The sequence below is a fragment of the Carassius gibelio genome, chromosome A13 (genome assembly GCF_023724105.1).
Source record: "Carassius gibelio isolate Cgi1373 ecotype wild population from Czech Republic chromosome A13, carGib1.2-hapl.c, whole genome shotgun sequence".
Lineage (NCBI taxonomy): Eukaryota > Metazoa > Chordata > Actinopteri > Cypriniformes > Cyprinidae > Carassius > Carassius gibelio.
In genome coordinates, this window is record NC_068383.1 from 13,242,785 (window position 1) to 13,257,174 (window position 14,390).

Genomic DNA, 14,390 nt, shown 5'->3' on the forward strand with positions numbered 1-14,390 from the left:
GCGTTCTTCAGAGCCGCTGTTCATGTTTTAAAGTCAACATGTTTTTGTGACAACAATTAAACAGTAGGCAAGTGCTTTGACAGATGATGAATTGTTTCACAGTGCCAAAGTTAGTAAATATTGAGTCTTAATACAATTCACTGAGGCTCTAACCATGTCATCGTTGGGTCACATCAAATGAAATTAAAGGCACCATATATTTACTTTTAAAAAAGGACTATAAGCCATAAAACACAGTAAGGCATAATATGGCTTAACCGGTCTCTTTAGTGTCCTAGCAGTTCTCATCTCTGATCTGTAGTGCATTAATGTATTGTGAATGTAAAATAATAAAAAAAAAAAATATTGTTCCATTAATACTTTTTGGGAAAATATCAGGCTTAACAGGCAGGCTACACAGTCAAGCCTGTAGTAAAGGAAGTTTCACAATATTTTTGGTCCAGTTTTACAGGCTACAGAGGTTGACTGACAAGTTTTTCAAGTGAGAGGGTCTATTCAGAGGACAGAGGCCTGATCTATGAAAGTTGCGAGGGTGATGTCCCGTTGTGAGAGTCCTCCACATTCATGAGTACTGAGGGTGATCTGAACCTACCAGAGACAAAACAGGCAGATGGGATACAGTCAACATGAAATCAAAATTCACTGTATTAATAGACCTTCTTTAAAACACATTCCTAGTTTTATTTACAATTAATATATGTAAAAGGAAACTTTTGTCTTCATTATCATCAAAATCAAAATGGTACACCGATGAGCCAATTATCTATTTACCTTATTATACACATTAAACCATTCAGGGTGATGATCCATTTTCTCAGCCTGTAATGCTACTCTGGACATGAATCCAAAAGCCTGGAAGGGAAAGAGCATGTCCTATCATTGTGCATACAGTATATAAAAGTATGATGCAAGCAGCATGTATAAGAATTGTGAAGTACTATATATAACTCTTAATAGTTTCATAGCCTTAGTCTCTCTTGGCAGTTTTCCAGAAGTTTTTACCTGGTTGAAGTCTTTGAAGAGGAACTCTTTGTAAATGGCATCCCTCCCCACCACCTCCACCCACTGAGCGTTCCTCATCATGGGCAGGAGGTGCTCCCTCTCCTCCATAGTAAGAGTCTGGATCTTCCCAGCCTGGGTGTTTAAAACAGTTCTGTTAGAAAATATCCGACAGTTCCATGTATATAGGGGTTTTGTGAACTTTGTACGAATGTTACAAATCATGCCATCTCCAAGAGTAAAATGTAGTGTGTACACAGAGATAAAATAATATTGTGAAATGTTTTATTTACAAGTTATATTATTTAACTCCTTATTAATTCTAATAATTTCTAAATAATTTCTAATAACATTAATGCGTGTGTGTGTGTGTGTGTGTGTGTGTATATATATATATAGAGAGAGAGAGAGAGAGAGAGAGAGATAGATAGATAGATAGATATTATTTTAAACTTATAATAATAATTATATTGAATATACTTCGATATAATCATAATTTGTTAAGAACAGACACATTTGAAAAGTTTTGCAAACACTCACACTCTTAAACAACCATTCCAAGGGGGATGTTTCGGAAAAAAGCACTGTGATTGGTTGTTGTGAACCCCATATGGAAACAATAATGACTTGTGTTTTTTTTTTTTTTTAAGAGTTTCCACCATATTACTCAGGTAGTTGGAGTAATGAAATTCCTAAGATACTTAACTCTTAGCTTTTGCCCTTTCAGCAAAGATCGCATGGTCTTTAAACCAGTTTTACAACAAGACATTAAAATATGCATTTAGAAAAAGGCTTGAAAATATAGACTTTTTATATTGGCTTGAGCAAAACTTTAAAAAAAAAAAAATGAAAACGGTGCGCTAAATTAAGGTAAATTAAGCTGATTTGTGTCAGCATTTTCTTTTGTACCATCCACACACTATTGTCCCAGACTGAACCTGTGCAAACACACGTCAGTCATAATGAAGCTCCAACACTGATAAAACTGACTGACATCAACAGGTCTCTTAGCAACAGTCTAATCTGCTGAACTAATGCTGCTGCTGCTGCAGGAACAGACACGACTCGAGATGAAAGCGAAGTAAAACCATGAGTGTTATATTAAAAAGATCAACAGTGCGAGATGATGTAAATGACGAACATGGTTATAGCAAAACCCTGAATCGGAGATGAAAAGGAAAAAGTCATTTACTCGACTCTCTAAATATTGTTAGTTCGTATAATAGGCAATACAAAGTCAGATTTAATAAATAAAAAAAAATGAATGTGAAAATAAACATAACACCATAACTTTTACCTGTCCAACCATTTCCAATATATCGGAGGCATTTCGTTGTGGCAATTTGGACGTTCGAGAGTTAACGTATACAAGTGAAAAACCGTATACAAGTAAAAAGGTTTTTATATGTTTCTTACCATGTTGTGGGCGCTGTGCGTGTAGAGCTGACTTGGTCTCGTGCAAGCAGCTGGATTTCAACCAGTGAGTCCAGAGCGCGAGTTTACGAATCCCACTACGGTGAAGGGACGTCTTATGAGTTGCGTGTTTGGACGCTCTTGAAAAGTCACCAGGGAACGTCAGCACGCACTATTGAATATTCATCTATGGGCCTTGCTCTTGCTGCTGCGGCTGCCCTTCCAAAAGCCTGATCAAAGTAGGAATGTGTTTGTGATTCCAAACAGTGAGAGAGTGTAATTAATAATGTACAAGCTGGACAGAGGTGAGAACTTATTCAACACTCATGCAGATCGGATAAAAAAACAATGATCTGTAATAGCAAGCGTCCGTTTAAGAAAAAAGGCATGCAATTTAATGTTAAAATTCCTAACTGAATGTGGCAAAACAGGAAATTATCCCTCTTAAGTAAACCGATTCATCTAGGGCCACACACACACACACACACACACACACACACACATAGGCCTACATTAGAAGTCCTAATTTTTTCCTCTGCTTCTTCCCCTAAGATAATATTATTTTGATCAAGATAATTTCTGTTCTTCTTCTTTTCTACATTTAGAAATTAAATGTAACATGTTTGGGTTACAGATCATTGTGATTTGCGCCTTTTATGAATATGAATATTGATAGTGACTTTTCATTTTCAAAAAAGGTGAGGGAGAGACAGAAATATGGATAAATTTGCATGCACAATATGTAAAGGTTGAACTTGGATGCATTAGAATTTTTATGAGCAAAATAAACCTTTATGTAATATCTCATACAAACCTGTAGTGCCAGTGGCATATATTAAATACAATGGCATATATTAAATAAACATAATTAAATGACAGCTATTTACCTCTTCTTCAGTGTTTTAATAAGCCCCTTGCCACAGTTGGGAATGGGCAGAGCAATATTTCTCTGGTGGTGAACACACAATTCACAACGACACTCTCTGCAGGCAAGAATCACCTTCAATTACACCTCAACTTGCTAATTAACATAAAATATTATTATCCTAATATAGTTTACATACTATTACACGATTATAACTAACATCATCATTAATAATTATCCTTTTTAACTGAAGAGTTTTCAATAACCATGCTTATTAATCTGGTACAGAAGGACCTTACATATAGGCTAGATATACTGTATAGCCCTAATAGCAGCCAATTGCATTCCCAGTCACTGAGACTATTATTACCATGTGTTTGAATGTGACCTGGCTTTAGAGGTGCCCTATGGAGATTACCTCACTGTACATTGATCGCATTGCATTTTGGGGTTAACAAGCTGAAACTGGAATAATGGGGGCCTCTCAAAAACCTCGGCTGAGATGTTGGAAGGAGGAGACCGTAGCAATATTTAAAAACAACCTGGTCCTCAAACAGTCATCCAGGTTTGAGCCGGTTTCAAATAGGTTGTCAGGGGTGTCTGATTTCATAAGACAAGTCACAGTATCTCTCCTACCGTATGGCAGGGGTCTAGTCTTCTTTAAGATCAATACTGAGGTCCCTTTTCAGACCGAGCCATTATCGATTTACCTTCTCCTCCAAAGAATGTGCTGGGCACTATGTCATTCCCAGGATGATCAATGAAAGCTTATAGTGAACAATTTGGGGGATGAAAAAGGTGAAATGGGTTCAAAGGTTGTAGTTCACTCTGTTCCCCTCTAGATGGCCCCCTTCAGCTTCTTGTATGTCATTGTTTATTTTTTCCAACTTGCTTGCATGCTGCTTCAAAGAGGCATTTAAACACAATACAGTCATAAAATACAAAAATGTTGGTGGAGAACAATATAAATAAACTGTTTTTTGTAAATAGAAGGTGAAAGTTGATTTTTGGACTACATTAGGTAAACACTTACATGACAGGTAACTTAAATCAGTCAGCAAACAATGTATGGTTTACAGGAAAACAAATACATAAATCTGAAAATGTTGGTGAAGATGTGTAAAGAGCAAAAGCTTTTTAAGCAAACATTAAAAATTCAATAACCACCATCATGACTATAAGGATGATGGATGGATCAGTGTTTTATTACACGTTGATGACATTATTTCTCCTCCCTATAGTCTGAGTCAGACATTTGAGGAAGCTGGCCATTATTCTCTCTGGATGAGGCAGTATGGATTGCTAAATGATGTAACCTGTCCTCTCCTTGTGGAAAGTAGTCCGAATAATGTATATCTGCATAAGTATGCATGTTGTGTAATTAAAAACATTAAATAAGTCATGCAAAAGACATGTAGTGAGTTCCAAAGTTCAGCAGGAAAGCGCCTTTCTCATATCCCAGGAGTCAGATGAGACTGTATTGATCAGCTAAACTACTTGTTTCTTGAAAAAAATACAGCTCAAAGAAAGCTTTTCTGCCATGTTTGTTTTGGAAGATGCCCTGGGAGGGGAGCATTGTGGGAAATACATTAGAGGAGCGTGAAGGATTAAAGCATAATGGGCTTTTGAAAGCACCACGCCGTAATGCGCCGTCTACTTTGCAATAGTGCAGATTATGTTGTAGATCAGGATTTTAAGGGCAAGTAGCCATTATCTGTCAGATATACTGTATGGCCAGTGTGACTAAACTCCTGGCTATATGATGAGCTTCCATTAGCTGGACTGGCTGGTGATTACAGTACACTGCCGCTCTGAACGGCTCTCACAACTTCAGTGATGGTGCTGGTGATCAGCAGATGTTAAGAAGAACTGATGAGGGGACAGCAGGGGAAAAAAAGTCTGTTTTCAATTGAATTGCACTAACCAGGAGTGATGACGTTATTGTTTTTTGCTCCAAAATGATATTTTACGGCTGTCTTGGACTGAAAAATAAAAACTCTGACCTCAATTTTGGGTCTGTGATGAAAACAAGCAGTAAATTATACAAACATATTGTAAGTGGTCTGCTTGACCTAAAACTCCAATTAACATTTGGACTGGATTGTGCAAGCAAATTAGAGTACCTTTAAGTGTTGCTGATTTTCAACTTAAGTAATTAGTGTTGCATAATTGACTGTGATATAAGAGTAGTATAATTTACTGAGGACAATTAGACAGTGATGATCAGCATTAATTGTATTACTTTTCACTACAAATAAACACATGGCAGCAGTTGTCCTCAAAGCCTAGGAGCTTTTGATTACAGTAAGGACTTTCAAACATTTTGATGACATAGATCCCAAATATGATAACTGCTTCCTAAAATAAAAAGGGATTTATTTATTTTCAGATATACAGACCAATTTTACTGTGTGCATAAACTAGTATGTTTGATATTATAGAGTTGCCATGCCTCTTAAACTAAGTAATTAGCTTTTTTTATTGTACTGAAGTCCAAGCAAATTGTAGGTCGCAAGAATGAAACCCCATAACATATATGGAGATTATTACTTTTTTATTTCTTGTGTTAAACATTTGGATTAATGTACTGTAAAATTTTATTTAGAAAATTGTATTGCTGTTAAAACTAGGGCTGACAATAGATAAAAATTTTTTTTTTTTATTATTTTCAATCTGCTTTTAGAAAGACTATGATCTAAAAATAACAAATTGTTTTAGCTTATATGTGTGTGTGTGTGTGTGTGTGTGTGTGTGTGTGTGTGTATATATATATATATATATATATATATATATATATATATATATATATATATATAAAATGCTAAATTATGGACTCCAGTTTGAACACCCTTTAATTAAAGTCCCTGTTTAAGAATGTTTGTTTACGTTTAGTCATTTTCTCACTTGCAAACATTTTGTTTTTCTTGCCTCATAAGTTAAAGGACATCGGAGGCACAACAAAAATGATATACTTAAAGGTACTCTTAAGTGGGCAGAGTGTTGGATGTACACACAGTTTTTATTTATCTCAGGGCCAGTTTTTCTCAAGCCATTGCTTTTCATTGGGACAGTGGAGACCTTTTGTGGAAAAACAAACACAGTAAGGACCATTCGATCAAAATGTGAATACACTTGATGACATAAGGGGAAACAGTGAAACTGTGATGATACTATAGTGATAACTGAGTGCAGTCAGTCATCACTATAGTATCATCACAGCTTCACTGTTTCCCCTTATGTCATCAAGTGTATTCACATTTTGATCAAATGGTCCTTACTGTGTTTGTTTTTCCATAAAGGTCTCCACTGTCCCAATGACAAGCAATGGCTTGTGATCACCGGGTGTAACATGTCCATTTGATTAGCCATTATATTCTGAGTGAGGGCTTTTATCCATGTTTTGATTATAAAAGATGATAAACGGTTGGTTTCCAATTTAGGTCTTATGTAAGCATTATGTAACAATGTTGTTTCAACTCAATTTAGTTTCTTTGAAAGTGAAAAAGTACATCAAATGCTGCCGTCTGATTATTCGTTTTATCTAGTACACAAACTCAATAAAGACATCTGTACAGCTTCCAAATACTTGGAATGTGATGCATCTTTGCTTCATGTTTTACACCTTCCCTTAAGCAGTCAGTATCATGGAGGATGGTCTCTGACAGCCGATATGATCCATTCCATCATGCACTGTGAAAATATTGCCTCAGTACATGGGCTTATTGGAGACCCAAAGCTAGGGTTTCATAGATTGATTGTACGCCTATAGACTGGATTCAGATTACATAAAAAGCCACTGCTGGATTCTTGAGAGCTCCCTCGTGGCACAGCATGGGTGACAGAGGCTGTTGAGAGCAAAACCTGAGAAAATCATAGAAACTGAACATGTTTGTAAACACTTTACTTTTTAATTACTCTGACAGACTAATTGTTTTCTTCAAAACGCATTCACAGAATCCTTATTGATAAACAATAAAAACAAGTTCTTGCAATAAAAAAAATTATAATTATACATAGTATATACTTATATATATTTAGTTTATGTGTAACTAATGCTCTGATGTATTTGATATAGATTCCTCAGCTGCCTCTATCACTGTATTTTGGGATTCTTTTATAATGTTGCAAAAGATTGATATTTTAAATAAATATTATTCTATTGAACTTAAAACATGAAAAAAAATGTGTTCAACTGATAACAAGAAGAAATGTTTCTTGAGCATAAAAGCAGTATATTACAATACGATTTCTGAATTATTATTTAATGCTAGTAATGGCTGATGAAAATTCAGTTTTGACATTACAAGAATAAGTTACATTTTAAAATATATATAAAAACAAAGCAGTTGTTTTAAATTGCAATATTATTTCCTAATATTACTGCTTGTATATATATATATATATATATATATATATATATATATATATATATTTTTTTTTTTTTTTTTTTTTTTTTTTTTTCGTTGATTAAGTTGATTTCACAGTAAAATAGTGTTTTATACCAATACAGATGCAGCTGTATACAGAGGCTAAAGAACCATATCTGCCGTGAGGGCAAAACGGTTCATGATACAATAGGAACAGATGTTAAGCATCATACACTGTGCATTTGTTTATAGTTAGTTCATAGCAGTTGTAATAGGCAATTTCCAGTATGATCACATCTAAAAAGCAAATGGCTGATAGAGATATACAAGGAGCCTTTTAGAGGATCAAGTTTAATTTTCTGAGCTTTAGTTTGATTGTCCTGGTCTGAAAGTTTGATTAGCTTTATCATCCAGTTGTTTGGAGAGCCAGAGCAGGAAGAGGGAAATGCTAATTCCTTTGTGATGGATCTCACTGCTGTCACAAGACCATATGGTGAATGCGGACATATTTCTTTGCAAATGAAAGAAACTGTTCATGCTTCCCAAACATGTACTAGGCTACTAATGCTCCACAAACATGGCCAAACCAACAACTGATTTTAAACATTAATTTATTTATAGTATGCACATTTGACAAACCATAATCAATCATTTTTTCCTGACAAAACAGGGTCAAATGCTAATACAGTTAAATATATTATATAAATATGCGTATTAATATAAATATGCATTAATATTTGTGTGTATGCATGTATATATACCGTATAAATACATACATACAAGTTTATATATTTATATGTATGAATATGTATTGTTATATTAATTAAATATTACACATGTAACAGTAATATGTATATATATATATATATATATATATATATATATATATATATATATATATATATATATATGTGTGTGTGTGTGTGTGTGTGTGTGTGTGTGTGTGTGTGTGTGTGTGTGTGTCTGGCTCCTATGTTTCAGAGCTAATGAAGAATATCTGATGAATATATATATATATATACACACACACACACACACACACACACACACACACACACACACACATATTTTTTGTTTTGCAAATACATATTTTGACCTTTTTTTCAATGTCACAGTGAATTGATTATGTTTGCTTATTTTAGGATGAGGCAAATAATGATCATATTGTGGACAAAAGCAAATCAAGTCATCCAGACTGAAGTCACTGGACAAAAAATTACTTTTCAGTTATTTGGCCTAAAATGGTAACTTAATTTTGAACCAGTTGAATTTTATGAAATGATTGAAAACTATCAGTTGTCATCGTGTTGATGGCTGCATTCACTCAGAGAATGTATTGTGGAGTTAAAGAGATTTTAAGGGGTCACAGGCTGGACATACACTCATTCGAGCCATTGTTTACAGAGGCATCATCTATAATATATTTTGCCTCTGTTGAGGGGAACAGTGGATTGCTGTTGAGCAAGGGTGATGTGATTTAATCGAGAAGCCCAGCAGGGCTTGATAGTGGCTCAGGGGCAAATGCAGAAGCACGCCTCACCCGAAACAGGAAGCTGCAATGGCTTTGAGCACTCACTTCCCAGTAATTGATGTAAAAATACAAGCAGCATATCAGCACATATTCATCAGTCTGTAGATCTGGAGCTGGAGAGGATATGACTCCACAGATCAAGATTCTTGTGTAATGGATAATCCATGTGTGTTGCAAAAGTGCTTTTCAGATAGCAATCACCAGTGACAATTTGTACTATCAATGACAGTAAGAATAACCAAGCTTTTATGGTTATTAGAATTGCCTGTCACCATACATTCTTTTCCTCCATTCTTTTTATTTGAAACTTTTAGCACAATTCATAAATGCTCCATTCACATTCTTAATGATATTCCTTGTAAACCACAGTGCTGATAAAAACAGATGTTCCACTCAGTATGTACCTGCATTTAAGCCTTGGATATGAAACAGTCCATTTCCTTGTTAAGCCTAATGGTTTTATCAGTGGGGCTGGAGACTTTGGTTCTTTGTTTCAATGTTTCCTTCATTTTAGTCTAAGTATTCTGTAATCTGGAACTAGAGTGCTGAATTTGAATATGATGTAGACATCATCTCATACATATAGACTCAGAGGATGACATCACAAGTTGGCTTGTCAGGTCCGTTGATTCATGATACCGAGGTAATATTAGATTCTTCTACAAATGCATGATATTTCACAAGAGCTTTGCAGCTATTGTGAGTCCAAAACAAAATCAACACTACAAAGTACACATGGGATCGCTGATTTGGCTTTACACTTTAATAATGTCAGTGGATATCTCTGGCTCTATGTGAGAATATCAACCTAGAGAAAGCCTGTAGCTTTGCAACTCCCCTGCTTTATAACATGAAATATGGCCTTGTCCAGCAATGAGTCAAAACTTTTCACTGAAGACAGAAGCATCTGTCATCCCTCCACAGCTCTGGTGAAATTGTTAAGGCTTTGGTTTTTCTCCGAGCTGAAGAACAGCACCCTCAATTCATCAGATGCCATCAATGTGATATATAGTATAACTGTAGAGTTTGTTTGCATTTTAATTTTTTTAAAAGGATTTGGTTTTTAAGCTCGGAAGCCAAAAGCTTGCAGCCAGTTTCCTCATATTTGTGATTACAAATTGACGTTGGAGGTTTGGTCTTTGGTGATGATAAGTTACGCTAACAGCAAATGTACTTAAAAATGTGCTCATTTAGTACATTCTGTACTTTCCTAATCATGAAACAAGACATTTTGTTAATGTACAACCCTTTACTCTTTGTAAAACGTTACGTTTTGTTCTTTGTGACAAGCATGAAGGGGATAGATCAACCAAAAATGAGTTTTCTCTCATCATTTACTCACCTTCATGTTGTTTCAAACCTGTATGAATGACTTTTTTCTGCTGAACACAGAAGAAGATATTTTTGAAAAATGTGGGTAACCAAACAGTTGATGATCCCCATTGACTCTCTCATTGATTTTTCCATACTATGATAGTCAAAGCTGACCATCATATTTTTGGTTATTCTTCAGAATATCTTCTTTTATGTTTAAAGAAGAAAAAAACATGATGATGACAGATTTTTCCTTTTAGGTGAACCTTTTATTAAAGGTTTACCTTTTATTTATGTGAATGAATTTGAAAATTAATCAATTTCCTATCATGCTCACCTTGAAAGTCATGTTATTCAGCTCTACAATTGTAATAGTTTGACATTTAAATATTTAATCAAATTAATTTTACCTGTACTAGTTTAATTTGATATCTCACGCTTGTTACATTGGAAACTGCAGTACATAAAAATCACAAATGTGTTTATATACATTACAAATCACAAATGATTAGCATCAGCTTTGTAATTTGAATGTAAATCATTTTCTTATTGTACTCCTGCTGCAAGTCATGTTATTAAAAAAATTATCATATTTAAGTATTAAGGTGTTACTTGTACTAGTTTTATTTGAAATCTCAGGCTTTTTACAGTGAGACCTGCTGTATTTATAAATTACAAATGTGCCCGCACAGAAAAATGACAAAGAGCTATAGCTCTGGGATAAAATGACAATGACAAATATACACTGGGAGTTACTGCCAAAATACATTTTCTACTTATTCACAACAACGGTTAATGAGAGGCAAAACCTAGACACAAAATTGTTTTAGTGTCTGTTGCAGTTTTTTGAGAACTTACAGGTTATGACAGAAAGACAAAGGAAGCTTAAAGCAATAAAAAGCATTATTTGCCCTGCAAGTCTTTTTTTTCTTTTTTTTCTTTTTTAGAGAGAGAGAGTGAAACCCCCCCAAACACTGAGGGTTTTTTAATTAAAATTACTGGCTATAACATGCTATACTGCAAACATTGTGCCATAGTCCCATCTTGAAAATGGCTTAACCTTTGTCATCGTTACTATGGACACTAATGGATGTAGTGCAAAGTGTGTGTGAGAAAGAGAATGTGTGTGAAAGAGAGAGAGAGAGAGAGAGAGAGAGAAGAAAGACAAAGGCATGCTTGCTTTAATAGTGCTCTTTAGAGGATGGCATGTGATTAAAATCTTGTATCAGCAGATTAGGCCTAAAAGGAGCAGTAATGTTCTCTGTTCTGATCTCCTAATTGAATTCGGTGAGGAAAAATTTAGACCGTTTAGATAGAATGAAGTTTATCTGAAGGTCCATACAGTGCTTTGGTTTCTCAGTATTTTCTTATATAAAAAGAAACCAAGGAGAACACACTTCAACGCCATGATCTGAGGGTTGTCAGTGTAATAACTGAGGTAGTGTCTCAGGGTCTGATCACAAAAATCAGTTTAGTGTCCACAGGTATATTTATGCAGTATAGTGCAAACATTTTCTGATGCACAATAAAAAAGCATCTCATGCTGTTGCTAATTCAACGTAGTGTTCAATCACGCACAGTAAGTTGCAGCTTGGCTTCCTTATGCTAAGTTACACGTCTACAATAAATTACAGTGGAGGGCTTTAGTCAGCACTTCTGGGTGAGGCGATTCAGAGGACAACCGTTCATTTCTTGAGTGATTCATAATGCTTAGGTTGCATTACCTTACACAGCATTTCATCTCTGATATATAAAACAACTGCCACACCCTCTGGCCTTATGATCCATAATACTGATACAGTTTACTTCAAATGTACACGTGACAGATGAGGTACCAAAGGGTATTGTTAAGATAATTCATTATTTTTGTTCATTTGTTTGTGTATCACTCTTCAATGCTCATCAAGGCTATTTTATTTGATCAAAAATACAGTAAAATATGATTACAATCAAAAATAACTGTTTTCTGTTTTAATATATTTTAAATTGTAATTCATTCCTGTAGTAAAACAGGACAGCACGTGATGTCAAGTCTTCAGTGTCGGACAATTCTTCAGAAATCACTCTAATATGCTGATTTGGTGCTCAAGAAATATTTCTTATTATTATAAATGTCGAAAACAGTTGTGCTGCTTAATATTTTTGTGGAAACCAAGATACATTTTTTTCAGGGTTCTTTGATGAATAGAAAGTTCACAAGAATATTTATTAGTTGTTTTTTTTTTTTAGTAAAATGGTTTATTGTCTTTATTGTCAATTTTCATCAATTGAATGCAACTTTGCTGAATAAAAGCATTAATTTATTTAAAACAATCTTAGTAACCCCAAACTTTGAAATGGTTATGTACTGAATGTTGTAGGTAACATTTTCTAAGAATATTTCATTTGGTTAAATAAATAAAAAAATCATCAAGTCAAAGTGCTTCTTGTTGAAATCTGCTCGTTAACAACATTTAGCATTAATAGACTTTATGTTTGCTTCATATTTTATTTGAATATTATCTTTTTTCAGCATCACTGTGTTTACAGATTGTCCTTGACGGTCATGATATATGTGAACTATAGCGGAGGAGGTTACTGGTTTTTCCAACATGCCTCTTGGAATGGTGAGCTATTACAATTCAGTCACAAAGATTCACAAAACATTTTAAAGCTCGCTGGTGATTTAGAAATTTGAATCAGTCTTAACCACTGAAGCTTTTAAAGCCATTATTGAGTTAGTTAGGTTATTATTTAGGCGTTTGTAGATAAATACCACAAATTAAGTAAATAATAATAAATTAACAATAAGAGAAGAGAAGTGGTTACATGTTAAATTTTAATACGTGTCTCTTACGAAGCACATCTCCTGGAGTATTCACAGATGAACTCAATTTAAGGCTCATAATGGCCTCTTCATCATATCAGCAGAATTGTATTGATTAAGGGAAAGCAGATGGATTTTCATATTACTGTGAGGCCTCCTCTGTCATGTCTGTGTGAGCATTTATAAATCATTTGCTGTCTGAGATCAAAAAAATAATGAGAAAACAATGTTTTGAGGGGATATAATCTTTTATCATAGGTTACTACACTCTGAGTGACAGCATTGTATACAATTAAGTGTGATGATGAGGATAAAACTAATTTTGTCAGTCATTCAGCAATAAGATAATGCATTTCCTGCATGTCAATCAAACAGCCAACTTTCCAGAAACTGTAGACAGACATGCACCAGATGTTTTTGTGTGTGTGTTTTCATACGTGTGAATGTCTTTTTCCATGTACGTTGCAGGTCTCACAGTAGCTGATCTTGTGATGCCTTGGTGAGCTGCCAGCATTTACTTAATGAATCGATGGAGAATTATTACTTTCCATTTTTGAGATTAATATGGAAAAGAGTGGGACATCAGTCCAACAGTTTGGATCTGCCTTCAAAAACATTCAGATTTAAGGCTTTTCCAACCCACCGCCATTTAAAACGCTTTGCCTTTGCCAATTAATCTAAAGAGAGTATACATAAAGCTTGTAATACCCAGAGACTACTTTAAAAAAGGCCTGCTTGATGAAAATGAGTGCAGATTCCTCTATGTGTAGAGACCCAGTAATGCAGTAGTTTGTTATGGAAATGTTAAAAGAGAACAATTGTTCATAAAAAGCCAAGCATACACAATCAAATTCCTTTACAAAATCAAATGTTTTTTGACACAAAAAACTGAATTGCTTTCAATTTTGCTTTAACCAGTGCAAATATGTCCCAAAAGCACACATAAGTATCAGTAGTGATGCACAAGAGCTGTTAAATCCTAGAGTATGTACTGTAAGTGTATTTACTATGATTCTGTCTTTAATTCTTTGCCAAGGTTTGTGTTCATCATATAGGATCTTCCGTGGTACTACATTTACCTCGATGAGTAGGAAA

At 34.6% G+C, this 14,390-nt stretch overlaps 1 protein-coding gene across 1 annotated transcript; it reads right to left on the minus strand.

The window, feature by feature from the left end:
• Window positions 1–72: 72 nt before the first annotated feature.
• On the minus strand, window positions 73–2,577 carry LOC128026195 (pterin-4-alpha-carbinolamine dehydratase). Its single transcript, XM_052613025.1, has 4 exons — window positions 2,416–2,577; window positions 1,003–1,134; window positions 772–852; window positions 73–588 (listed from the first exon to the last, which is right to left on the minus strand). The coding sequence occupies exons 1-4, from the start codon at window positions 2,416–2,418 to the stop codon at window positions 496–498; spliced, it is 309 nt and encodes a 102-aa protein (XP_052468985.1). The 5' UTR covers window positions 2,419–2,577; the 3' UTR covers window positions 73–495.
• Window positions 2,578–14,390: the final 11,813 nt, after the last annotated feature.

Bases quoted from the DNA above. Each gene is read 5' to 3' on its own strand.
- LOC128026195 (XM_052613025.1), bottom strand. The intron at 853-1,002 runs GTAAAAACTTCT...TTTCCCTTCCAG, and splicing joins TCTTCAAAGACTTCAACCAG to GCTTTTGGATTCATGTCCAG. The intron at 589-771 runs GTAAATAGATAA...TGTCTCTGGTAG, and splicing joins GGTTTAATGTGTATAATAAG to GTTCAGATCACCCTCAGTAC.